The sequence below is a fragment of the Hyla sarda genome, chromosome 8 (assembly GCF_029499605.1).
Source record: "Hyla sarda isolate aHylSar1 chromosome 8, aHylSar1.hap1, whole genome shotgun sequence".
Classification (NCBI taxonomy): Eukaryota; Metazoa; Chordata; class Amphibia; order Anura; family Hylidae; genus Hyla; species Hyla sarda.
The window spans coordinates 51,713,186-51,740,974 of NC_079196.1; the positions used below are offsets into that span (position 1 = coordinate 51,713,186).

At 43.0% G+C, this 27,789-nt stretch overlaps 2 protein-coding genes across 8 annotated transcripts in view; both read left to right on the forward strand.

Annotated features, from left to right (window-relative positions):
* The window catches only part of UBR3 (ubiquitin protein ligase E3 component n-recognin 3), a 220,988-nt gene extending 206,841 nt beyond the window's left edge, over positions 1-14,147 (forward strand). For both annotated transcript variants that reach the window (XM_056533968.1, XM_056533969.1), the window contains exons 33-39: positions 4,689-4,813; positions 7,735-7,842; positions 8,017-8,142; positions 10,104-10,283; positions 11,356-11,565; positions 13,529-13,668; positions 13,896-14,147. In XM_056533968.1, coding sequence (XP_056389943.1) covers positions 4,689-4,813; positions 7,735-7,842; positions 8,017-8,142; positions 10,104-10,283; positions 11,356-11,565; positions 13,529-13,668; positions 13,896-14,013 — 1,007 coding nt within the window. In that variant the 3' untranslated portion in view covers positions 14,014-14,147. The remainder of the gene's footprint in view (positions 1-4,688; positions 4,814-7,734; positions 7,843-8,016; positions 8,143-10,103; positions 10,284-11,355; positions 11,566-13,528; positions 13,669-13,895) is intronic.
* A 9,804-nt stretch (positions 14,148-23,951) lies between these two features.
* Positions 23,952-27,789, forward strand: part of MYO3B (myosin IIIB) — a 523,821-nt gene continuing 519,983 nt past the window's right edge. For 5 of the 6 annotated variants that reach the window (XM_056536145.1, XM_056536147.1, XM_056536146.1 and 2 more), the window contains exon 1: positions 23,952-23,981. In XM_056536145.1, coding sequence (XP_056392120.1) covers positions 23,967-23,981 — 15 coding nt within the window. In that variant the 5' untranslated portion in view covers positions 23,952-23,966. Of the gene's footprint in view, positions 23,982-25,381; positions 25,398-27,789 lie in introns of those variants that run through there. The other variant, XM_056536148.1, reaches the window with a different exon arrangement.

A 27,789-nucleotide genomic window follows, 5' to 3' on the forward strand; every position in this document is an offset into this window, starting at 1 on the left:
GCGCCATGCGCATTTGAGGCCTGAATTAGGGATTGCATAGGGGTGGACATAGGGGTATTCTACGCCAGTGATTCCCAAACAGGGTGCCTCCAGCTGTTGCAAAACTCCCAGCATGCCTGGACAGTCAACGGCTGTCCAGCAATACTGGGAGTTTTTGTTTTGCAACAGCTGGAGGCTCCATTTTGGAAACAGTGGCGTACCGGACGTTTTTCATTTTTATTGGGAGGGGGGGGGGGGGGCTGTGTAGGGGTATGTGTATATGTAGTGTTTTTTACTTTTATTTTATTTTGTGTTAGTGTAGTGTAGTGTTTTTAGGGTACAGTCACATGGGCGGGGGATTACAGCGAGTTCCCGCTGCGAGTTTGAGCTGCCGCGCAAAATTAGCTGCATCGCAAACTTGCAGCCTGATACTCACTGTAAGCCCCCTGCCCATGTGAATGTACCCTGTACATTCACAAGGGGGGGACCTCCAGCTGTTACAAAACTACAACTCCCAGCATGCACAGTTTATCAGTGCATGCTGGTAGTTATAGTTTTGCAACAGCTGGAGGCACACGGTTGGGAAACACTGAGTTAGGAAACAGACAATGTTTCCCAACCAGTGTGCCTCCAGTTGTTGCAAAACCACAACTCCCAAACATTCTCAGGAATGCTGGGAGTAGTAGTTCGGCAACATCTTTAGAGCCAGATGTTGCCGAACTACAACTCCCAGTATGCTGGGAGTTGTAGTTTTGCAACATCTGGAGGACTACAGTTTGCAGACCACTAATACAGTGGTTCCCAATCTGTGCCCTTCCAGATGTTGCAAAACTAGAACTCCCAGTATGCCAAAACTGTCCAGGCATGCTGGGAGTTGTAGTTCTGCAACATCTGAAGGGCCAGATGTTACAGAACTACAACTCCCAGCATGCCTGGACAGTAAGGGCATGCTGAGGATGTGTAGTTTTGCAACATCTGGAAGGGCACAGTGGTCTCCAAACTGTGGACCTCCAGATGTTGCAAAACTGCAACTCCCAGCATGCCCAGACGCCAAGGGCTGTCTGGGCATGCTGGGAGTTGTAGTATACACGGTCCCATTACAGCAATGCATGTCGCTTTACGGCGACGTGCATTGCTGTAAAGGGCCCGACCGCGGCTGAAGATCTACTCACCTGTCGCCGCCGCCGCCATCTTCCTCGCCGGGATCCGGGTCTTCAGGGACGAGGTAAGTACCGGGGCCGGTCCCCTGCACTCCCCCGTCCCCCGCCTCGTCCTCCGGTCTTCCTCCCGTCCTCTCCGGACTTTCAGGGGCCGGGCAGGACGGGAGGAAGTAACCGCCCCCCCTCCTGCGATTGGTCGGTTAACTAACCGACGGATCGCAGGGGATCGGAGGAGGTGGCAGGCTTGCCACCTCGCTCCGATACTTCAGCATGGTCCTGGCTGTCTGTGACAGCCGGGATCATGCGAAATTACCGGGTGGTCGGGTCCCAGAGACCCGATCAGCCTGGTATCGCCGCAGATCGCAAGGGCGATTTGCGGCGATCGCCGACATGGGGGGCCTACATGGCCCCCCTCGGCGTTTGCCCTGGATGCCTGCTGAAGGATTTCAGCAGGCATCCAGTTCCGATCTCTGCCCGGCGAGCGGCAGAGACCGGAAATACAACAGGACGTTCTCTAACGTCCTTGGGCATTAAAGCCCAGGTAGTGGGGACGTTAGAGAACGTCCTATGTCCTTAAGAGGTTAATATACATTGTCCATTTTAAAATCCCCGCAGGGAGCCCTGATTGGCTCCTCAGTACTGGCCATTCAGAGCTCCCCGCGGTGAATTTAAAAATGAAAGTAAAATACATTGGTGATCACAGGGTTGCGGAGCATGCCGCCCGCTCCCCTGGTTAATAACTTCTGATCGCATCGGGTGTCAGAAGTGAGACCCGGGGCGATCAATCCCTCAGCCCCTGTACTACTGGGAGTTGTAGTTTTGCAACATCTGGAGGTCCGCAGGTTGAAGACCACTGGTATAGGATGTAATACTCACGTGTCACCGATGCTCCAGACCCATCACCGCTGCCCTGGATATCGCCCTCCGTCGCTCCAGAACGTCTCTGCTGCCCGGGATCCTCGCTCTCAGTCGCCGCCATCACGTTGCTACGCACGCCGCTCCTATTGGATGACGGGACTGTGTGCGCGACGACGTGATGACGATGAAGAAGAGCGCAGGCCATGCGGGGGATCCCGGTACGGAGCAGTCATTCGCCGATCGGACACAGAGGAGGTAGGTAAGGTCCCTCCCAGTGTCCTGTAAGCTGTTCGGGACGCCGCGATTTCACCGCGGCGGTCCTGAACAGCCCGACTGAGCAGCCGGGTTAGTTCACTTTTGCTTCAGACACAGTGGTCAGCTTTGATCGCCACGTCTGAAGGGTTAATACAGGGCATCACCGCGATCAGTGACGTCCTGTATTAGCAGCGGGTCCCGGCGGTTGATGGCCGCAGGGACTGCCGCGATAGGACAGGGTTTAATGTGTATTTGCCTTATAAGACCAGTTTTGGGGAAGAAAAAGTGCGTCTTATATGGGGAAAAATACTGTAACTTTTTTGCAGACCTAGTTTACCCCCAATATTTGTTGCTTTCATTACATATTATATTTGACGCTGGACAGACACTAGTGGTTTGTTACTGGTCAAAAATACTGCCAAATAACAATTTGTCATCCATCTGTCATGGCCGTAAACTTAAAGGGAACCTGTCACCATGAAAATACAGTCCAGTATACTGCAATGTACGTGGTTTTAGCAGGAGTAGCTGAGAAGAATGAAATATGTATTTGTCAAAAAAGATTCAGTATAAGGAGGCACGCACTCTACGGAACGTCCTCCGGTAAACATTTCAAGCAGACATTCTCTGCACCGCACCGTCCACTGTTCGTCAGTGCTTGGACATGTGCCCTCACCATTGAGGCAGTGCATATTCCTGGGTAGTCGCTGAAAAAATTTACCTGTTCATTCTTTCGGCAGGGTCTAGAATTTAAATTTCTGCAGCTAAATTTTCCGCCATGGAAATTTAGCAGTGTGGACAGTGCAGCAAAAAAGCTGCTGCACCGGTATTTCTAAGCGGAATTAGATGTCCACTGTCATTTGGAAAAACTTTTGACCAGTCTTAGTGACATGTAAAACGTTTTGATCAGTGGGGGTCGAAGGAGAACGAGCCAGGAGAAGTTTGTGCTTAGCCAGTTTTCTCCTGTGTGTCACATGATTTAAGGCGTTATCCACCATAAGGGGATTTTAGTACATAATGAAAAAATAAAAATCAGTGCAGCTCACAATTTACCAGCCGAGGTATGATTTTACACCTACACCCCGGTGTGACATAAATACGAAGAAAGGAAAAAATATATAAATCACCACCTCAAGGCTAATATCAGACAACCTGTTACATGATAAACCATTTATTTACTACAAATCCCATATTTCCATTTTCCTCCCTCCCACACATTAGCCACCCCACCCATTGAAACATAAATGAGCTGCATCCATTCAAAAGACCTGTGGTTTTCAATCAGGGTGCCTTCAGCTGTTGCATTAGTTGCAGATTGATCTCTCCCCCCATTGAAGCAGACAGGCTCCCTGTCATCAGCTGACTAGTGAGTCAGGTCTCGACTGCTTTGGAAGCTGGGAAAAATCTGAGACAACAGTCATTTTGTATGCTGATAAAAATAAATATTGCGGTGAAAATCACAGAATTGTGAGAAAACCATCACACACAGGTACAGACACTATATTATGAACTACTCTAACTTTACAGCCCCTGTAGCATAGTCAAATAAAAACAATTCCTGGAATACGACAGCCTCATAACGTAAGTCTATCTCAATCACGTGATGTAGAGCAGGCAGAGGAGCATGCGGCAGCACAGACATTTTCCGACTAGTTCTCCTGATTTTTAGCATTTTTTATTTCATGTTTTGGTTTAATCTTCTGTGTCCTTTCATTTTTGGGGTTTATTCCCGTATTTCCTCATTTCGTGTATTTTTCTGTGACTCTCTCCCACTTTTTGACCTTTACTCTTATGACTATTCTGTTACCTTTATGGAACCATGTTTTGTTGTCCACCACCATCACCATACCATCTGTCTGCTGATTCATCCCCCCCAGATTTTAACACGAATATCCCATTCCCTGCTGTTCTTTTGTAAATGACTTTGATTAAAAAATCTTAATCCTTTCAATAATTATCAGCTGCTGAAGTTGAGTTGTTCTTTTCTGTCTGACAACAGTGCTCTCTGCTGACATCTCTGCTTGTCTCGGGAACTGCACAGAGTAGAAGAGGTTTGCTATGGGGATTTGCTATTAAAATGGGCAGTTCTCGAGACACGTGTCATCAGAGAGGACGTAGACAGAAAAGAACAACTCAACTTCAGCAGCTCATAAGTACTGAAAGCATTAAGATTTTTTAATAGAAGCAATTTACAAATCTGTTTAACTTTCTGTTTAACTTTATATATATATCTGCTCCAGCCACACACATACCATTGTTTCCCAACCAGGGTGCCTCCAGCTGTTGCAGAACTACGACTCCCAGTATGCCCAGACAGCCAACGGCTGTCTGGGCATGCTGGGAGTTGTAGTTCTGCAACAGCTGGAGGCATCCTGGTCGGAAAACGCGGGAACATCTCAATAAAGTTTTAATGCTTTGACCTTTTTTCCTTTGCAGAACACTTCAACTGCATAGTGAAAGTCCTGTATTCCTTGCTGTACACTCAAGCCCTCGTCGCAGTCACCTTCAGATTCAGTGCTGAGGACCGAGAAACTTGGAGAGAGTCTGAAGCCAACAAAAAAGTAGGTATTTTTATTCATATATATATATATATATATATATATATATATATATATATATATATATTATTTTATTTATTTTATTTTTTTAAGTACGGTAGGTCAAACATTTTTATGGTGATCGACATTGACTCATGTCCCCTGCTTGCTTTATTTATTTATTTATTTTAACTTTCAATGTTTTTTTTTATTTATTTATTTTTTTATTGAATAATGATTACATGCGGAAAATCAATGCCTCCTGCTTTTCGTGAGAGCCTTTATGTGATGCTCTGCTAGGAAATAAGCTATTAGAAGAAAGGTGACATTTTTCAGCCATCAGCCCTCATCGAAACGTTCCAGCTCTAAAAGGTGCAGAGGTGGCAGAATCATTCATTGTATAATTGATATGCTGACAAGTAGACGGCCTTACAGAATACTTCACTGGCACTAAGCAAAGGCATTTCGGCTCCATCAATGTGACGATACAAGTTACAGCTTGACCTCTGTCTACACTAAAGCAAACATTTTGGCAATTTTTTAAAAAAAAATTTAAATTTTTTTTACTTGCACCGCAAACTTTTGAACAAGCTGGTGTGCATTCTGATTCTGAACCTTCCACCACTCTTGGCCCTCTATTTCCCCTTTCTGGGTAATCTTTCTTATTGCCTTTTTTGTGCATTGAGGGTTCTGTTCTTATTTTTAGGCAGTACTTGATATTCACATATTTTATAGTTGGATTTTGCCCTGTATACAGGGACTGACCAGGTGAGTTGTCTCCAATCTGTGACCCTCAAGAAGTTGCAAAACTACAACAGCCTTTGGCTGTCCGGACAGTTGTTCTTTTCTGTCTAAGTGCTCTCTGATGACACGTGTCTCGGGAACCGCCCAGTTTAGAAGCAAATCCCCATTTCAAACCTCTTCCACTCTGTGCAGTTCCCGAGACAAACAGAGATGTCAGCAGAGAGCACTGTTGCCAGACAGAAAATAACAACTCAACTGCAGCAGCTGATATTTATTGAAAGGATTAAGATTTTTTAATAGAAGTAATTTACAAATCTGCGCATGAGAAGATAAAGAAAAGTCGGCACTCACCAGGTTTCCAATTCAGCAGATTTTATTGCACGTTACTCACAGCCGACAATTCTCGGGGAGACGACGGATGGTACAAGGGGGGTACCACAGAGAGGCGACACCTGTGTTTCGCACTTAATAGTGCTTCAACGGGCCCGTTGAAGCACTACTAAGTGCGCAACACAGGTGTCGCCTCTCTGTGGTACCCCCCTTGTACCATCCGTCGTCTCCCCGAGAATTGTCGGCTGTGAGTAACGTGCAATAAAATCTGCTGAATTGGAAACCTGGTGAGTGCCGACTTTTCTTTATCTTCTCATGCACTGATGGTATATTCTACGTGAGTCCGAGCACCACCGTATCCCCACTCCGCTACAGCGACTTAGTGTCCACCCGCTTTCAGGTTCAGAAGTTAGCAGTGCCGAACTACTCATCTATACGCTAATTTACAAATCTGTTTAACTTTCTGGAGCTAGTTGATATAATTTTTTTTTTCCTGGAATACCCCTTTAGGGTGCATTCCCACAGGACGTATACGCAGCGTATTTGACGCTGCGTGAAATTTATGGCAGCAGCGGGAAATACGCTGCGTATTCCTTGCTCACTATACACACAGGGCTTTCCGCCGGCAGCCCTATGCGTGTAGTGAGTTTTGGAGGCGGGGCCGCGCGTCACAGACACGCCGGCACACGGCCCGCCTCCAAAACTCACTACACACATAGGGCTGCCGGCGGAAAGCCCTGTGTGTATAGTGAGCAAGTGATACGCAGCGTATTTCCCGCTGCTGCCGTAAAATTTGCGCAGCGTCACATACGCTGCGTATACGCCCTGTGGGAACGCACCCTTAAACAGATTTGTAAATTCCTTCTATTAAAAAATCTTTACCATTCCAGTACTTTTTAGCAGCTGTATGCTACAGAAGAAATTCTTTTCTTTTTTGAATTTCTTTTTTGTCTTGTCCACAGTGCTCTCTGCTGACACGTGTCAGGAACTGTCCAGAGCAGCATAGGTTTGCAATGGGGATTTAAAAAAAAAAAAAAAAAAAAAAAAAAAAAGAAAAGAATTTCCTCTGTAGTATACAGATGCTAAAAAGTACTGGAAGGATAAAGATTTTTTAATAGAAGTAATTTACAAACCTGTTTAACTTTCTGGCACCAATTGATTTAAAAAAACAAAACAAAAAAAAAACATTTCCACCGGAGTACCCCTTTAAGGAACGCTGATCTGAAGTGTTTTCCATTACTGGGAAATGTGTCTTGAGGTGTAAAGTGGGTTCTATGCAGTTGATAGACTTGCCTCTATTGGAAGTCTTGATCGCTGTACCGTGTGTAAAAACTGCAGTTTTAACTTGTTTCGTGTTTTTTTGTTCCCTATTGCAATCAATGAGGACGAGAGAAAGAGCAATGTGCAATCTCATGGGTTGTTATTGAGCAAGCCGTCTCACTCCGCTGTTAGATGCATTGTGACAAGTACATATGAGAACCATAGTTTATGTCCGTCGGTCCATTTTCTAATTAGGTTTCTTTCCTCCTGATCGGATCCTTTCCTGTTTTTTGGAGGGGAAAAAAGATATTTATTTTCTAAGGGGAAAAAAAAAATTGCCACTAAAGTTTAATTGTGGTTTTGTCCCGGTCACTTTCCTCTGTGTATCTGATGCTTCTCTTAATACACACACCACAGATCTCATATGTTTTCTGCTTGATCAACAACCTTTTCAGTAGGCGATATTGACATCTTTTATTGGAGCAGACATTAGAAACCCAGATTTTTTTTTTATTAGATTTTTTTCTATAATTGGAAAACCTTCTGTAGTTTTACTGTTACATTAGCGTCATTTTAAATAAAATAAATATTTCTTTGTCACCTTTTGACAGAGTTCATATTCCTCTGGAATGTCGTGGGAAGCCTTGCTTGGTTTTGTGATTACTGAATTATCGTCAGGAAAGCTATACCAAGAAGAAGAAATGGAGGAGGCCATAAAGGTAAATCATCAACAGTTCTGTGATTTTATTGTGTGTATTAACCAAAATCAGAAACATATTAGAGGGACCCAACGATATATATATATATATATATATAACATGCGCTTGTTCTACTTGTTCACACTAATGTTTTATTTATTCATTCATTTATTGATAGTTGTTTTTCTTTTATAGACTGCCCCTGTTGCGTGGACTTCACAGGCCATTGAACATCACTTGCAGCAGTTTTGCCTGCCCTTTTTGAGGATCACGTCCCTTCTCCAGCACCATCTTTTTGGAACCGATATTCCAAGCTGCCAGGTATGCTGCTGTAAAGTGTTAAATGTATTATGTGCTAGTGCAGGCTGCCCTCTGGTTTTAATGTGTACCTAAATGTCCATATAACCTCTGACCTGTCCTAGCGCAATGTTTACCAACCAGTGTGCTTCCAGTTGTTGCAAAACTACAACTCCCAGCATGCCCGGACAGCCAAAGGCTGTCCGGGCATGCTGGGAGTTGTAGTTTTGCAACAGCTGGAGGCACACTGGTTGGGAAGCACTGCTCTAGAGTATAGAATTTAGATGCACTGAGTGTTTCCCCCAACCTGAGGCTCTTCAACTGTTCAAAACTACAACTCCCAGCATGCCCGGACACCGCTTCTCTAGTTAGGAAACTCTGTCCTACAGACATGTCAGAAGTTGTGATTAGAGATGAGCGAACTTACAGTAAATTCGATTCGTCACAAACTTCTCGGCTCGGCAGTTGATGACTTTTCCTGTATTAATTAGTTCAGCTTTCCGGTGCTCCCGTGAGCTGGAAAAGGTGGATACAGTCCTAGGAGACTCTTTCCTAGAACTGTATCCACCTTTTCCAGCCCACCGGAGCACCTGAAGGCTGAACTAATTTACGCAGGATAAGTCATCAACTGCCGAGCCGAGAAGTTCATGACGAATCAAATATACTGTAAGTTCGCTCATCTCTAGTTGTGATCAGTGGGGATCCGGCTGCTCAGACCCCACCAAAGCCGAAAGCCAAGCTCACCGAGTTTGGATGCAATGACAGACTCATAGGGGGGCATTTATCAACGTCTTTAGTCATGTTTTTTCTGCTAAGTTTGTCGCATAATTGTGGCAGTTGCGCCTGCGCGATTTTTCGTGCGACTTTTTTTTTACAGACAACGAGAAAAGCAAATTTTCTTTCCCGCCTTTTTTTTTTTTTTTACTAAAAAAGAAAAGAAATTGACTTGCAGTGGTCAGAAATTTATGAAGTGCGACAGTCGCAAAAAAGTCGCATTGCATGAAAAAAACCTACTAAATTTACTCCAGCTCAGACATGGAGCAGAAAAAGCCACTACCAAAGCAAAAAAAATAAAAATAAATAAACAAAATAAAAAAAATAATTGCTCAAGTGAAAGAAATTTATCAACAAGCTGAAAGCAGTTGATAAATACATCGCACATAAGCAAAACAATTGTAAGAAAAAAATAACTAAAAAAAAAAGGAATACATAAGCAAACATTGATAAATCTCCCCCATAGAGTTTCACGGTGTCGGTTCACTGCATTGTCTGCTTTTGGTCTACTCTGCAAGGAAAACGGAGCAGAAACGAAAGGACACATCAGTCAAGCAAGCAATTGTGTCCCTTCGTTCTGGCCATCAGTGGGGTTCTTAGCAGCTGGACCCACACATTTAGAACGTGTCAAAAGTGATGTGAACGTTAAGGCACACTTCAAGGTTGAATGAAGAGATTGCTGCATACTGTGCATGTGTGTTGCTGTCTCGCTTCAAGTCAAGAGTTATGGTTGGATGGGGACTGAGGGGGAGATTTATCAAAACCTGTGCAAAGGAAAAGTTGCCCATAGTAACCAATCAGATCGCTTCTTTCATTTTGCAGAGGTCTTGTTAAAAAGGAAAGAAGCAATCTGGTTGCTATGGGCAACGTTTCCTCTGGACAGGTTTTGATAAATCTCCCCCTGAGTCCCCAATGATCGCTAGAACAAGCCAGGAGAAGTGCTCGGCTAAGTGCTTCTCTCCTTGTGTCAATGCTAAAGTAAGTCTATGGAGCCCTTTTTATGCTGCTCGGAGGAAATTGCTTAGCTGGGTGCTTCTCCCCTCTCATAGGGGTCTGAACACCAAGACCCTGACCAACAAAACTTTTGATATGTTTCTTTGAGTGACCGTTACAGTGAAACCTCTTTATTTGTGTTGTTGTTTTTTTTTTTTTTACCATATATGATGAAGCTTTTTTATTTATTTATTTCATTTTTTTGCATGTTTTTACAGGAAGAAGATGAATTTGTTGTCCTTTGTAGTTGCCTTGGAATTTTCCCGTCGATCCCTCAAACACCACGAGAGTTCAGCAGCGCGGCTTGCCTAGACTGGCCGGTCTCTGCCTTTGACCTGATGTCTCAGTGGTGCTCAGAAATCATTCTGTTTACAGAAAAGCAACCTGACCAAGTTAATGTACGCTATCATTTTGCTTTTGCTTTTTGTTGCAAGTCCCGCGCCTACCCCCCCCCCCCCCAAAAAAAAAAATTAAAATGAAACTACCTGTCATACACGTCATAGAACAATACATACCGTATTTTTTGCCCTATAGGACGCTCGGCATATAAGACGCACCCAATTTTAAAGGTGCAAAATCTAGAAAAAAAAAAGATTCTGAACCCAACAGTGATCTTCAACCTGCGGACCTCCAGATGTTGCAAAACTACAACTCCCAGTATGCCCGGACAGCCGTTGGCTGTCCGGGCATGCTGGGAGTTGTAGTTTTTCAACATCTGGAGGTCCGCAGGTTGAAGACCACTGGTATAGGAGGTAATACTCACGTGTTCCCGCCGCTCCGGACCCGTCACCGCTGCCCTGGATGCCGCGTCCCCGTGGTGGCCCCGACACTCCGGACGTCTTCTTCCCCGGGATCCACGCTCTGTCGCCGTCATCACGTCGCTATGCACGCCGCTCCTATTGGATGACGGGACGGCGTGCGCGACGACGTGATGACGGCGAAGGAGAGCGCCGGCCATGCAGGGGAACCCGGCATGGAGCAGACACCGAGGAGGCAGGTAAGGTCCTTTCCGGGGTCCTGTAAGCTGTTCGGGACGCCACCATTTCACCGCGGCGGTCCCGAACAGCCCGACTGAGCAGCCGGGTTAGTGTCACTTTCCCTTCAGATGCGGCGGTCAGCTTTGATCGCCGTGTCTGAAGGGTTAATACAGGGCATCACCGCGATCGGTAATGTCCTGTATTAGCCGCGGGTCCCAGCCGTTGATGGCCGCAGGGACCGCCGCGATAGGTGTTTGTATTCGCCGTATAAGACGCACCAAGTGCATCTTATACGGCGAAAAATACGGTATATAATGTTGCATGTCTTTTCATACGTAATGTGTTTATATGATGAATGTGCCCCTCTGTCCATATGGTTGTATGCATATTGATGTCGTTTTGTTTGAAGCGTCACTTGAATTTCTTATAGACCTTATACATAATACACTTCTTTTCCTTCTATCTGTTAATTCTATATCTCTTGTCCCCTCAGGCTCTACTTATACGGGAGACTAAGTGGGATTTACCACGGCTTCTTCAGTTGCCAGAAGTCTACAACACCATTTTCCAGTATTATCATAGGAAAGCCTGCAGTGTGTGCACTAAGGTCCCCAAGGATCCTGCACTCTGCCTGGTCTGTGGCACATTTGTTTGCTTGAAGGGTCTGTGTTGCAAGCAGCAGAATTTCTGTGAATGTGTTCTGGTAAGATATTATTTTTTTTTTTTTTCGTTTTCTGTTTTCGTTTTTCGTTTTCGTTTCCCTATGGGAGGGGGGTAGTCACGCCCCCTCCCATAGACTTGCATTGAGGCGGCGTGGCCGACCCCCGCAGAACGAAAACAGCATTCGGAACATTTAGTTACGAACGCTGGCCAGTGGAGTACCCCTTTAAGTAACTTGCAGGTGTCCTGAGTTTTATATGTTTTAACCATATTAACCATATTTTAACCCCTTAACGCCCTGTGATGTACAGTTACTTGATGGGGTCGTAATAGATGTATAAAGAGGGCTTGGGAGTTGGATCCTCTCTTTACCTGGCTGCTTAAGCTGCCAAGGGCCACTGCTAATAGCCATCATATAGAGAGCTCCATTTTGGCTATTTAAACATTACTGGCACATGTCATTGTAGGTGCAGTGGTTTGATCAGTTGTCATAGTAGCCCAAGGCCTGTACTAGGTCTCTGTGACCAATCTTTCGCTACAGCCTGCTAATTTAAAGGGGTACTCCGGTGGAAAACTTTTTTCTTTTTTTTTTTTTTAAATCAACTGGTGCCAGAAAATGAAACAGATTTGTAAATTACTTCTATTAAAAAAAATCTTAATCCTTCCAGTACTTATTAGCAGCTGAATACTACAGAGGAAATTATTTTCTTTTTGGAACACAGAGCTCTGCTGAATCACGAGCACAGAGAAAATTCCCATAGCAAACATATGCTGCTCTGGACGGTTCCTAAAATGGACAGAGATGTCAGCAGAGAGCACGGTGTTCCAAAAAGAAAATAATTTCCTCTGTAGTATTTAGCAGATAATAAGTACTGGAAGGATTACGATTTTTAATAAAGAAATTTACAAATCTGTTTAACTTTCTGGCACCAGTTGATTTACCCCTTTAATGGATCAGTGTAACACTATAGTTTTACATTGATCTGTTTGAACAATCAAATGATCCTCAAGGGGACAAAAATAAAATGAAAGTTCAAATCAGCCTATTTTTCTAGCCAAAACTAGGAGTGGGTCCAAAGCTTAGAAGACATACACATCTTTCGTTCTTCTTTTTGCCTGTATAGGTTCCACTCCTTGTTTGGCACACACATACTGATGATCACCAAAACACAAAATCAAATGTTTATGAGAAACCAAAATGTTCACCACCCAATATAAATACTCAGCAAGAAAGTATGCAAAAGTATATAAAGCTTTATTGAAAGAAAGACATTTAAAATCAATACATGGACACTGTGCACAGAACTGAGTAGATGGCAGGGATACAGAGTTTACAGAAACATACATTGGAAGCAAAGATATAAATAGGTACATATATATGCACGATTACAATCACAAAGAGCACACTGCAGAGGGTGTATATAAGCCCTAACAGAGAGAAGGCTCTAGATGTAAAAGCATAAAGTACATACAAATAAGGATGTAGAGCCATGTGCCACCTGCACTTACCCCAACGTACGTTTCGCGCTACTGCGCTTCATCAGGGGTCCTGACGAAGAGAGGAATCCCCTCTCGAAACGCGTTGTCCAGCCTGCTAAGCTTATTGTGAGAACCTGTTTGCCTGTGTACCACCCGCACTTCGGCAAATAAAAACGGTTTTCACAACTACACAGCCTACACGTCCTTCTTCTTTCCACCTCCCACTCCAGCGCCGCTCCCGCACGTCGGACCTTTTGGGACAACCCCCGCCAGGGACTCCCGCACCACCTCCTGCTGAGTATTTATATTGGGTGACACACATACTGATATAAAATACTGACCCAAATACAGTTTTGTGAAAGTGGCTTAAAGGACAGGGTTGAAAATGTTCTCCCCGCGCGTTCTACTATTTTGGGGGTGGGGTCTCAAAACGTGTGTGACCTGTCAAAAGTCTTTTGAAATAACATTTTAAATACATGAAAAGTGGACTTTATCTTCATTCTTTGTCTTTATATTTTCCTCTCCAGCACTCTCAGAACTGTGGTGCAGGTACAGGGATATTCCTGTTGATCAATGCCTCAGTGATCATCATAATTCGGGGGCACCGATTCTGCCTCTGGGGCTCTGTGTATCTAGATGCCCACGGCGAGGAAGACCGAGAACTCAGGTAATAAAAAGAACTGGTTATTATAATGGATGATATTATTATTTGACGTATATTAAAATGTTTGCAATGAGCAGATAATTTTCAGTGCTGTATAGTGAGGCTATGTATTGGACCTTCAGCACCAGTGCGCTGTTGTTGTGTTTTTTTTATTTTTTCCATAATATTAAATTGCTAATATGCCGTTACAAAATGAATGCCTCATTACTTCCTCTACCGTCTTTTCACAGACGTGGAAAACCTCTATACATCTGCAAGGAGCGTTACAATGTGCTAGAGCAGCAGTGGGTGACGCACACGTTTGATCACATCAATAAGAGATGGGGCCCGCATTACAACGGCCTGTGAAGATCAATGCAATCCGAAATGAATTTGCTAGCAAGAAGCAAAGGGCTTCCTATAAGAAAGAGGCAGGTGCGATCCCTGCCGCCATAAAGCTTTTTTTTTTTTTTTTTTTTTTTTTTTTTTTTTTTTTTTTTTTTTAGTGATTAGGTGCTATTGTACTAATAACAACACATCTCTGCGAGCACTGGAAGAAGGAAGAAAGAAAAACCTGCGGAGGAGGAACACTACGGCCGCCGGCATTGTCCTGAAAGCACAATGAATACTGAATGTTCAAGGCGCATTTCCGCTTGTTCTATGAAGAATATTTCTCTAGTTTCTGTACATTTTTTTTTATGTTTAAATCTTTTTTGCTTCTGGCAACATCCTTGTGTCGAATCATATAGTCACTGGAGACTTTACTGACACGTCTAGCGCACGGCTCGGTACCACAGGCCACGTTAGGGTCTGTTAGCTCTGCTTTATATACCAGCTCCTGGTCATTCATCTCCAGTGCAAGCCGCCGGGGGGGGGGAGGGGTACAGCGAGATTGTTGTGAATATTATGTGCCGTGATGAAGTGTGATATTTAAATTAATTTTTTTTATTTTGGGGGGGGGGGGGGGGTGGCTTATCAGCCTTACCTTACAAACTACTCAACCATACTAAAGCGATAGTTTAGTGTGGCCCGGAGGGTTAGTTATATTTGCTAAGTGGGACTGCACTTTTAATGTTTGATAAGCTCACTGTAAACTAATCTTATTACTGTGTCCGTTTTTCCTTTTGGGTGTTCATATGTAAGTAGGAATCCATTGTAAAACTCATTTTTATTTTATTCTTTTTTTTTTTTTGTTTCCTGTGAAATATTGTATAGTTACAGATGTTATTAATGACAATTTTAAATTGAAAAAAAAAAATAATAATAATGTAATCATATATAAATATTTACTGTCTGTGTGTATTGAACAAAATACATGCATTCAGGGACATATAAATAAGTGCGTTATTTGTCCAGAGGGTCTGCGGAAAGCTTTTTTTTTAGGCTTTGCTAAAAAAAAAAAAAAAAAAAAAAACTGAATTCATTCTCAGGAATTTTAGACTCTCTCGTTAGATAAGAAATTCAAATGTGATATCAGATTTCGCTGTATTCTTCAACTTTGTGTTCCAACGCTTTAATTTTTTTTTCCCCTTTCTGCAAGGGTAAGTACTTTGTTGTATGCAGTGAAATGAGCTTAAATGACATCTGAGCAAGACATGGTCATCTAAATCTTGTAAAAATGTAGAAAAACAATAAAACAGATAATCTAACCTGAAACCTGAATGTCTTCACTGTGAGTGATTTTGAATGGATAATATGTTTTATTTTTTATTTATTTATTTTTTAAGATGCTAAAGCATTGGTCTTCAAACTGTGGCCCTCCAGATGTTACAAAACTACAATTCCCAGCATGCCCGGACAGCCGTTGGCTGTCCGGGCATGCTGGGAGTTGTAGTTTTGTAACATCAGGAGGGCCACAGTTTGAAGACCGCTGTGCTAAAGCATTGTTTCCCAACCAGGGTGCCTCCAGCTGTCCCAAAACTACAACTCCCCGCATGCTCTGAGAGCTGTTGCCTATCTTGACATACTGGAGTTGTAGTTTTGCAACAGCTGGAGGCACCCTGGTTGGGAAACAATGCTCTAGAGAAATTCTTTTTTTTCTGTCTCTTCTGCTACTTACTCATTCTGACATCCGCTGCTCAGGAAGGGACGTGTCTGAGTCAAGCCCTGAGCCCCGCCCTCATTCACCATGCTTTCACTTCCTCCCTGAGTCTGCTGGGTCTCTTCTTCCAATCACTGCAGGCTACCCTATAACCCCTTCCTCTCTGTTTTCATGCTGCAGTCTGATAGGAGTGCTAGTTCTTCCCTCTCTTACTGGACTTTGTCCTTTTTGTAAGTCATGTCTTTTATAAAAAGGAGATCAAATTTTTTATAAAGTATATTAGAAAGATTAATGTTTTGCCAAGATGTACAACCTATAAAAAGTTTTTTATTTTATTTTGACAGTGGCTATGTAATAGAACAGAACTTCAATACTACAAGGTGTGGTGCTGTTTTTTGAAGAAATCAGTTCTGTTTTTCTATTCCTGGATAACACCTTTAAAGGGGTATTCTGGGCTTAACTAACTCTTAGGTATCCTGCCCATTATGAAGAATGATGCTAGTTCTACATTTACTTGCTATACGGCTCTGCCGTGGATCATTTTTCTTCTTAATATGGTCCCCCCAGGTTTAGCATTTCTGTTCAGGTCTTTATGACGTTCGTCTCAAGCCTATTTCACAATCCTTTGCAGCTCGAGGCGGAAGCTGGTATCGGGGGGCTTGGCTATTTCTTGTATTTCCTCACAAGCCAGCCCCCTGATGACGTTTGCGGTACATCTGTACATCCCATTGTGCCAACGTTCCCTGCGTTCCCGCATTCTGCAGATTGCCGAGATCACGGGACGCCAGCACGTCAGGACGTACAAAAGGACCGCAAAAGTCATCAGGGGGCTAGCTTGTGAGGAAATACAAGAAATAGCCAAGCCCCCTGATACCAGCTGCCGACTCGAGCCGCAAAGGATTGTGAAATAGGACGAACGTCATCAAGACCTGAACGGAAATGCTAAACCTACGAGGAACATATAAAGAAGAAAAAGTAGACGATCCACAGCAGAGCCGTATAGCAAATAAATGTAGAACTAGCATAATGGACCGGATAGCTAAAAGTTAAGCCCAAAATACCCCTTTAAGCCCAGATGAACACTCTAAGCATATGTTGCTATGGAGCAGCAGGTCACAATGTAAAACGGGAACATGTTACAAACGGCGACCATGAGCCTCAGCCGCGGTCTGTGAATGTAAACAGAGATCCAGCACTCTTTCTTTGTACTTTTATTGAGGCTGTGCAGAACAAATTCAAATCATGCAGATTATCCGAATCACAAGAAATTAATTAGAATTGCATACATATTTCTTAAAACTAAAATAAAAATAACATTTGATCAAATTTAATAAGATTAAGGTTGAACCAGAAGGAATAAGGGCCTATTGAAAAGGTCGGAATAGCACTATACAACTTAATATGACAGAATAAAAATGGATCCGATCACTTGTAATGAGAACCTATAGGTGAATTTCAGAATGATATTCTGTCTGTAACTAACTGGATAATTCATGGGAAAACTTGAATATATTAAATAAGTAATACATATAAAGTAAAGCATAAATGTAACACTTGTAGATAAATATAAGTATGGAATTTGTTTTGAGAGGAACCTCCCGGAGGAACTTCCATTAATAATTGCCCTCACATGGGAGTTACTTTTGAGAGTTCAAAGTGAAAATGGTATATATATAATAAAAGTAATTTATATTAAACATGAAATAAAGTCAAATACATATATTATAATAACTAGAATGTGTATTTCATAAATACAATAAAATAAATAACATCTATAAATACATACATAAGCTTACATGTGGACCTGTGTATGCCACTGTACATATAAAAAAAGAGAAAAAGATCTATAAAAGGGGATACGTGTAACTAATTGTGAGTTATATATATGACTACAAAAGTGGACCTAGTAAAACATGTCCAAAAGTGAGCCTAGTAAGGGTACGTTCACACGTACGCAGATTTGATGCACAGGATTTTCTGCTGCAGATTTCAATGTAAACTGAATGACTGAGCACAATAGCTGCAGTTACAAATCCGGCGCATCAAATCTGCGCAGGATCCTGTACGTGTGAACGTAGCCTAAAAGTGGATCTAAAAGATTATAGGACGGAGGGTGCAGGATATGGTAAGTACCCATATTGGAAATATGCTTGAGGAGCAGACTTATGATTAAAACACACAGGTACTAGTATCACTAGTGTTAGGAAAATGGCTTACAGAAGAATCTTGAAGTTATTCTATACAGTGACCCCCCCCGACCTACGATGGCCCCAACATACGATAATTTCAACATGCGATGGCCTCTCAGAGGCCATCACATGTTGAAGGCAGCATCAACTTACGATGCTTTTGTATGTTGGGGCCATCGTATAAACGGCTATCCGGCAGCGCAGACTGCTTCAGCTGCCACCGGATAGCCGTTTACGGTGCCCCGTGTGGTCCGGTAATGGTCTCTTACCTGTCCTCGGGGCTCCGGCGCGTCCTCTATGGGATCCTCTGCATCATCGGCGCTCTCCGTCGGCGGTCTCCATCGTCGTCATCACGTCGCTGCGCATGCCGTCCCATCATCCAATAGGAGCATAGCGACGTGATGGCGGCGATGGAGAGCGCGGATGCCGGGGAAGCAGAGGCCTTGCAGGAGCATTGGGGACACCTCGGGGACGTGGCGACAGCAATGGACGGCGACATCCCGGGCAGCCGTGACGAGCGGTGACGGTCCGGAGCGGCGGGGACAGGTGAGTACAACTTCCTCTAACAGTGGTCTACAACCTGCGGACCTCCAGATGTTGCAAAACTACAACACCCAGCATGCCCGTTGGCTGTCCGGGCATGCTGGGTGTTGTAGTTTTGCAACATCTGGAGGTCTGCAGGTTGTAGACCACTGTCCTATACTTTACATTGCACGGATCCCTCAACATACGATGGTTTCAACAAACGATGGTCCGTTTGGAACGGATTACCATCGTATGTTGAGGGACCACTGTACCAGTGTTTCCCAACCAGTGTGCCTTCAGCAGTTGCAAAACTACAATTTCCAGCATGCCTAGACAGCCTTTGGCCTTTAAAAATCAATAGCATACAGTCTGCGACATAAAAGCAGTGGTGGGAGAGTTATCAAGACCTGTGCAGAAGAAAAGTCCAGTTACCCTCATTTTTCAGAGGCCTTTGTAAAAATAAAACAAGCCATCTGGTTGCTATGGGCAACTTGTCAAATTCCCCTCCACAGGTAATGATAAATCTCCCCACATATGTATGTATATGTGGTGCCTGGGGTTTTGCAGTGGTGAATGAAGCGTCTGGTGGTATTAACCCTTAGTTGTCGTGACGCCAGGGTGGGGTTTGCTTAATAGTAATGTTCCTGCCGCCAACTGGCCCACAAGCGGCAGGGATAATAAACGGAATGTCCACAGCAGATTTTATGAAGTAACCGGAAAATTTCACTTTAACTGGTATGCAACAGTCTTTACAATTATGCAGTCTTTCAGAGAGAACCGGGATGCAGGTTCCTCACAGGCTTTGCTGGGATGTGAAATAATGAGCTTTGTTATGAAGGCCACTGTGCTACTAATTATAAGATTTTAGTTGATCGTAGTCACACAGGATTTGATAGGTTGAGCTTGATAACTCACGGTTTTAGTGGCTGCTGGTTCTTTCAGGCTTTGGCCTAGATGAATTGAATGAAGTTATGCTGATTTGCGGATTGTGCTTGTTTTGGATACGGGAGATAAGAGAGCAAATTTAGTGAATACAGCCCTTTATATAACAAGGGAGCTGGACTAAGCTCATTGGCCAGCAAACCTGTAAGTCCTGAACCCAGTGAACTCTGGGTACATCACATGACCCAGTAAGGTCCTTAAACATCACATCTGTACATCACATGACCTGGGAAAGGTCCTATACATTTATATTTCCTATACATTATATAATATATCAACATTTATATGAGGCGACCAGGGGTAAGCCCTACAGGAGAGCCCTATGGAAATGGAGGGACTCTGGCTGAGGGGACTTTAGACGGACAGGACCAGGTCCTGTACCGGGACACCACATATATATAATTTTTTTTTTTTCTTCGGCTATGGACACCTTTGCACTAGTTCTGTTTCTCTGTTTTGTTTTTTTTTTGCAAAATGAAACAACCTTCTAAATAGTCCCCATTTAAAATGTCCCACCGTTGAGCTGCTACTCTGAGAAGTCAGTAAACTTTCTGCTCTGTGTTAGTTTGGATTAAGGGTTACACACCAGCTCAGACTGTAAACAGGAGGAAGATGATCTGTGGAGGACAACAAGCTGTATATAGGGAGGCGCTTAACAGAAGGATATTTCATGTCACTGCACCAATTACGTGCTCTGCCATTAACCACCATCCAGCATTGCCTTTGTTTGCGGTAGTGTCGTGAACAAGAAACGTGGACTGCTACAGAGTGGAGCCGGATTGTCTTCACCTCTGAATCCAGGTTCTCTTTGGAATCCAAAGACCCTTTGGTTCATGTATGAGGCCTTGTGGTGAGCACTTCAGTCCTGCTTTAGTTTTGGGGTGAATACTGCCTCTACTGCTGGTGTGATGATCTGAGGAGCCATCACATATGACAGTCGGTCACTCCTAATAGTGATACAAGGGACACTAACTGCAGCCACACGTGTTGTCTCCAGGGGTCAAGTCCTGGGGCAAAAAAAAGTGCAGGAACTCGCCCAAGATTTCCACTCAAGGGCTGGTCCTGAAGAACTCCTGCTAATGGGAATGGTGTTCCTGCTGTGGAAAAAGTGCAGGAACTCAGTTCCCACACGTTCCTGCAGAACTTGAGCCCTGGTTGTCTCTTATGGCTTCCAGTTGTCATTTTTCATCTACGTTCACACACCTCAATGATTTCCCAGGAATGTTGCTCCCAGATTGCAACAATTCCTTGACCTACCCTTTTTCTGGATTTCTTGCCAATTGGGCATTTTTATGAGCCAGCATGTGTGTATGCCCACCCTAATCTCATGTATCCAAACTAGAGGTGCCCAGCAGGGTACTAGAACTTCTTATTAATGACAGTTTCCCCAATAAGTGTAACCTTGTGCTCTAATATTGTAATCACTTCCCATAAAAGTTGGTGTTTTTGTAAAATAAAGTCAAGAACAGTTTCTCTGAGGTCCGCCATGTGTATATACACTTTGGCTGTGCTGTCAGTCTTATTTACAGAAAACATGTGACAGCTGCCCTATAATATACTGTATTATAGAGGAGATGTATAGAAAACCTGTGCAGAGAGAGCGGTGCAGTCGCCCATAGCAACCAATCAGATCGCTGCTTTCATTTTGCAGAAGGCTTTTCCTCTGCAAAGGTTTTAATAAATCTCCTCCTATAAGCCCCGGTCTGAGCTCTATATGAGAGAACGTGCACTGTACCCGGCCTCACCCATCCCCAATCACCCAGCACCCATCCCCAATTACCAATCACCCAGCACCCATCCCCAATTACCAATCACCCAGCACCCATCCCCAAGCACCCATCCCCAATCACCCAGCACCCATCCCCAATCACCCAGCACCCATCCCCAATCACCCAGCACCAATCACCCAGCACCCACCTTATGCAGGAATCTCCACACAGCTCTGGCTCTTACACTGAAGAGATGGACACCACACTAATATATGCTTACATTCTACAATATACAAGTTGGCAAAAAAAGAATTACAAATATACAAAGACGGACGGCATAGCACAGCATACAGGATGGAGGCAGGGAAGCTCCGCCTCCATTGCGCACAAGACTGACTTTGCATACTAGCAATGTGGGGCAATACCTAGAAAACGGCTGCTCCACATTTAGTAAGTATAACATTATCTTTCTCCTGCACTGTAACCTAGTGTATTGGGTTTAGTGCGAGTAAACAGCCTGTCAGTTTCCCTTTAATTACATACCTTACCCCCCTTAATGATCTATATACTGTGCCACCATTCATCTATTAATTCATTATATACTGTGCCGCCATTAATGAACCATATACTGTGCCACTATTATTTAACTATACTGTGCCACCATTAACCCTTTAATGACCCGGGCTTTTTCCGTTTTTTCATTTTCAATTTTTCCTCCTTAACTTTAAGAAATCATAACTCTTTAAAATTTTCACCTAAAAGTCTATATGATTGCTTATTTTTTGCATCACTAATTCTAATTTGTAACGACAGTCATTTTACCCAAAAATCTACGGTGAAACAGGGAAAAAAAATCAATGTGCGACAAAATTGATGAAAAAACACTTTTATACGTTTTTTGGGCTTCCGTTTTTACGCAGTACATTTTCCGGTAAAAATGACACCTTATCATTATTCTGTAGGTCCATACGGTTAAAATGATCCCCTACTTATATAGGTTTGAATTTGTATCACTTCAGAAAAAAATCATGAATACATGCAGGAAAATGTATACGTTTAAAATTGTCATTTTCTGACCCCTATAACTTTTATTTTTCCGTGTTCAGGGCGCTATGAGGGCTCATTTTTTGCGCCGTGATCTGAAGTTTTTAGTGGTACCATTTTTGTTCTGATCAGACTTTTTGATCACTTTTTTTTCACTTTTTTGTGGTATAAAAAGTGATCAAAAATGCGCTATTTTGGACTTTAGAATTTTTTTGCGAGTACGCCATTTAATGTGCGGTTTAAAAAGCGGTATATTTTTATAATTCGGACATTTCCGCAAGCGGCGATACCACAAGTTTATTTTTATTAACACTGTGTTTTTTTTATTCTTGGAAATGAGGGTGATTCAAACTTTTATTAGGGGAAGAGATAATTGAAAGGGTTAATGATTTTTTTTTTACACTTTTCTTATGCAATATTATAGGTCCTCTAGGGGGTATAACATTGCATTTACTGATCTTTACCACTGATTGATCCATCTCCATAGGAATGGATCAATCAGTGTTTTCGGCGATTGATTGCTCAAGCCTGGATCTCAGGCTTGAAGCATTCAATCGGCGATCGGACTGCAGGAAGGAAGGTAAGAAGACCTCCTCCTGTGCTACAGCTGTTCGGGATGCCGCGATTATACCGCAGCGATCCCGAACAGCTCCCTGAGCTAGCCGGGCACTTTTACTTTCGTTTTTAGCCGCATGGCTCAGCTTTGAGCGCACGGCTAAAGGGTTAATAGCGCACGGCACAGCGATCAGTATTATGACGACGGGCCCGCTGCGATGTCACCGTGTGACCCTGCGTTATATCGCAGGACCGGGACTCAGGGTGTAAGTTTACGCCCTGGGTCCTTAACAGGTTAAGGATCTATACACAGTGCCAGAATACATAAAAATATAATGTTCCAATATAAATAAAATATATTCTGTGCTTCCATAAATTCCCTATATACTGTGCTTACATTCCTCTATTAATTCCCTAATAATGTGCTTCATACAATACATACAAGAACATAACATAAAGACACATACAGTACATAAGAAATATACACACATACATAGAGACACTTTGACAAATACATACAACATGGAATATATACTAAAAGATATAGCCAACAGGCACATCATACATACAGGTACACACATACAATCACTCACAGATATAAACACACACATATACATACATTCACTTGCTCACAATATATATATATATATATGTGTGTGTGAGCAAGTGAATCTGTGTGTGTGTGTGTGTGTATGTCAGTGTGTCTGTATGATGTGTGTGTGTGTGTGTGTGTGTGTGTGTATATATATATATATATATATATATATATATATATATATATATACATACACACATCATACAGACACATTGACATACAATCACTCATATATACACACTCACTTACACTAAGGCCCCAGCCATCCCTCTCTGCACAGGCACATACATAAAGATATATATACACACATATGTATGTATATATATATATATATATATATGTATATATGTATATATATGTATGTATGTATGTGTATATGTATATATATGTATGTATGTGTATATGTATATATATGTATGTATGTGTATATGTATATATATGTATGTATGTATGTGTATATGTATATATATGTATGTATGTATGTGTATATGTATATATATGTATGTATGTGTATATGTATATATATGTATGTATGTATGTGTATATGTATATATATGTATATATACATATACACACACACACATACAATCACTCACTTATATTTTAAGTAAGGGCTCCATCCCCCTCTGCACAGGCTGGAGTCTGTGTCCGGACATGCTGTGGGCGGGGCTTCTCTCTGCCTCTGCTCCTCCTGTCTCCTCCGTATGGAGAGAAGCTTAGAAATGGCAGATGACAGGGTGAGTGGCGCCCCCTTGCTGCAGGGAGGGCACAGCACCCTCCATTAAACCACATACAACTCCCCAGCAATGGATCCTTTTTACTTCACCTGTCACCCTGAGTCTGTAGCTCCTTTTGTGAGGGCACTAGAGGGGCAGGTGAGGAAAAGGGCAGGGGCTCCAGACCCCTTTTACCCCTGTGTGCACGTCCCTGCTGTGGGGGGTGTTGTTGGGGTGCTAACCGTTGACGTGCCACCCACAGCTGAGGACTGGGGGTGGTGCTGCTAGTGGACGGTGCAGGTGACAAGGGGGAGGGTGCTGAGCGGCCATGGTGTCACCAGCCACTGGTTCTTACATCTTTCTGCAGCAGCCGATGGCGAGTCTTCTTTGCGGGGATACGCGCGATAGGTGACGTCATCACATGTGCCGCACAGGACCTATTACATAGATAGAACACATGTACATAAACTGCATGTCCCAGGCGATACAAATTCCAGATCTCTGTTGTGGGCCGCAAACTTTCGTTCGGGAGTTTGAGACCCCCTGTTCTACAACGTTACTGGAGAAGTTGTAAAGGAAACCTGCAGAAAACAGCCTAAAGTTTGGCAGTGGTGATGAGTGATCAGAAACCACCGATAAAACAAAAAAAAAACAACATAATTTATTGTATTAAGGACAACGCTGTTCCAGGTAAAACCCCCTCAAAAAACAAGGTGTGCTCCCTCCGTCTGGAGAAAAAAAAAAGTTTAGTCTCCAGTGGCAACAATCTTTCTTTACCGTAATAACTGTGAATTTATGAAACAGTCTACCTCAGGAACTTGTCACAGCAGGAACGGTTGAGGGCTTCATAACAGACTCAGATACATTCAAAATAACATTAATGCCTATGTCAGTGTTTCCCAACCAAGGTGCCTCCAGATGTTGCAAAACTACAACTCCCAGCATGCCTGGAAAGCCTTTGGCTGTCCAGGCATGCTGGGAGTTGTTGTTTTGTAATGTGGTGTCCCGGTACTGTACCTTGTGTAATATGTCCCTATAGTCAGAGTTCCTCCGTACTGATAGGATGCTCTTGGTGGGATAACCCCTAGTCGCCTCTTCCTTCTTTCATTTTATGTTTATATTTTATATATTGTATAGTGTCAATGTTGCTTCCAGGACCTTAGGTCACATGATTAATAATTATATTGTTCTGCTAAGGTTAAGGACCTTCCAGGTCAGGTGCTCATGTCACGTGATGTACCACAATGCTTTGTAATAGGACTGACAGGTCTGGGGAACCAATAAGCTTGAAGCCTGCCCCTTTAGATATAAGGGCGCTGTTATCCAATCCTCGCTCTCTTGGGTTCCGGACTAGCAGAGAGAGAGAGAGAAGCTCCGTGTATACCTTCAAGACAAATCTAGGCCTGAAGCCTGCTAACTTCAGCCGAATACAAAACCGTGAGTTCAATCTAACTCAATCCTAATCCTACGTGACTGCTGGACCTAAACAATTCGCCTAAATCCAGTGGAACAGCGTAAAGCAAATCCCTTCAAGCTTATTCCCTACAAGATCCCAACCAAACCTGTGAGGAGCCTAAAGTCCGGTCCTCTGTAAAGACTGTTACTACGTTTAACCTGCATAAAATCTGCAGTAAAGTTATCTTCAGTTTACTAAAATTCCGGTTGTGGACAATCCTTTATTCCTCCCGATCGTTCTTGGGACGGGTGGTGGTAGGATACATATGCAGAGAGGAACCCGCACCCTGGCGTCACGACAGTTAAGGGTTAATCTAACACCCTTTCATCACTGCACAGCTACACCACCTACCCTACACCCCCAAGCTTGCCACAGCAACACCTGTAGGCACACTGGTGGGAAACATTGGTCTATGTGGAAACATCCTTTCCTCTTCAACCACCCATACCCCTTCCCTTCTCCTTCTTGCTTGAACTTTATGTACATGTGTCTTTTTTCAAGTGTTCTAACTATGTAATAGGTCTAGTAGTAAAAGCTGCCTATTTCTTGGGAGGGCAGATGGCTTTTTCCTATGAAAGGGATAATTACTTAAGGGGAAAAAAATACTTTTTTACGAAAAAAATTATGGAGTTTATATATATTTTTTAAATATATTTTAGCAGTAATATGCATCTCTATTCAATAGTACGAAATATTAAACATATCACAGTCAGTATAAAGATTTGTAATGCCTGAATGGTAATGCAGAATGATCTCAGTTAAAGGGGTATTCCAGGAAAAAAATTTTTTTTTTTTTTTTATATCAACTGGCTTCAGAAAGTTAAACAGATTTGTAAATTACTTCCATTAAAAAAATCTTAATCCTTTCAGTACTTATCAGCTGCTGAAGTTGAGTTGTTTTTTTCTGTCTGACAACAGTGCTCTCTGCTGACATCTCAGTCTGTCTCAGGAACTGTCCAAAGTAGGAGCAAATCCCCATAGGAAACCTCTCCTGCTCTGGACAGTTTCCAAGACAGACAGAGGTGTCAGCAGAGAGCACTGTTTTCTGACAGAAAAGAACAACTCAACTTCAGCAGCTGATAACTACTGGAAGGATTAAGAATTTTTAATAGAAGTAATTTACAAATCTGTTTAACTTTCTGGAGCAAGTTGATATATAAAAAGAAAAAAAAAGTTTTTTTTCATGGAATACCCCTTTAACAACCCGCTGCAAAGGGAAGAGTTTATTTCCTTATAATGGCAGGGGGTGGACTGGTATGACAGAAGCCCAGCTCTGATCCTTCGACTACATAAACTGACCGGGACAATGACAAAAGCAAAGAATGAGGGAGAAAAAGTATAAAATTAGCAATGCAGTATCCATGTTTTTCAAAAATAGACAAAGGTACCAGTGGATAAACATAGTTGTTGTAAAAAATGGTGTGGTGTCCCGGTACCGTATTGCATACCGTACCTAGTGTCGAGGTCCCCAAAGTCAGAGTAACTACGCTCAGGTAGGATCCCTCAGGTGGGACAGACCCTAGTCGCCTCTCCTCTACTTTAATTCTGTACTGTTTATAAATGTATATATTTAGTAATAATGCATATTTAATATAATGTATAGTATTTACCTTGTTTAGCATCGCAGGACCTTTGGTCATGTGACCATGTTAATATCCTCTATGGTATGTTGGAGGATCTTTGGAGGTCCTTGGGTCACATGTTGCCTATAATCCTTTGTAATGGTGATTGACATAAGTATTGGACCAATTAGCACTAGTCCAGCCCCTGCCCATATAAGGGAGCTGTAGCCAATTATCGCTCTCTTGGGTTGCTGCTCTCGTGGATGCCGGACTAGCAGGACGGATCTGTGAAACTTTCAAAGACACACTAGGCCAGAAAACCTACCGGCCTCAGCTGAACTAAAACCGTGAGTTCTAAACTACCCCCGCTAAAGCTAGCATGACTACTGGACCGCAACTAAATCCCCTAAATCCAGTGGAACAGCGCATAATACCTTAAAGACTCTAAATTGCTAAAGTCCCAACCTTTGTCAATCTCCAAGAAAGCAGTTGTATGTATAGAGACTGTTCCGGTTATGAAGCTTGCATAAAATCTTCAGGAAAAGTTACACCTGTTTCAGCAAAACTCTCCGGTTGTGGACACTCCATTATTCTCTACCTCCCTATCGCTCTTGGGAAGGGTGGCGGTAGGACAAGCATTACTGAGGAGCCCTCACCCTGGCGTCACGAATAGCAAGGGTAAACGAGCACCCTTTAGTCACTGCACAGCTACACCCCCAATATACCCTACTCCCCCAGGCTATCACAATAGTATGGAGAGGAATATGCCCCTCACTGGTTTGGATTGCAATTCGGCGCTACAAGGTGGCTG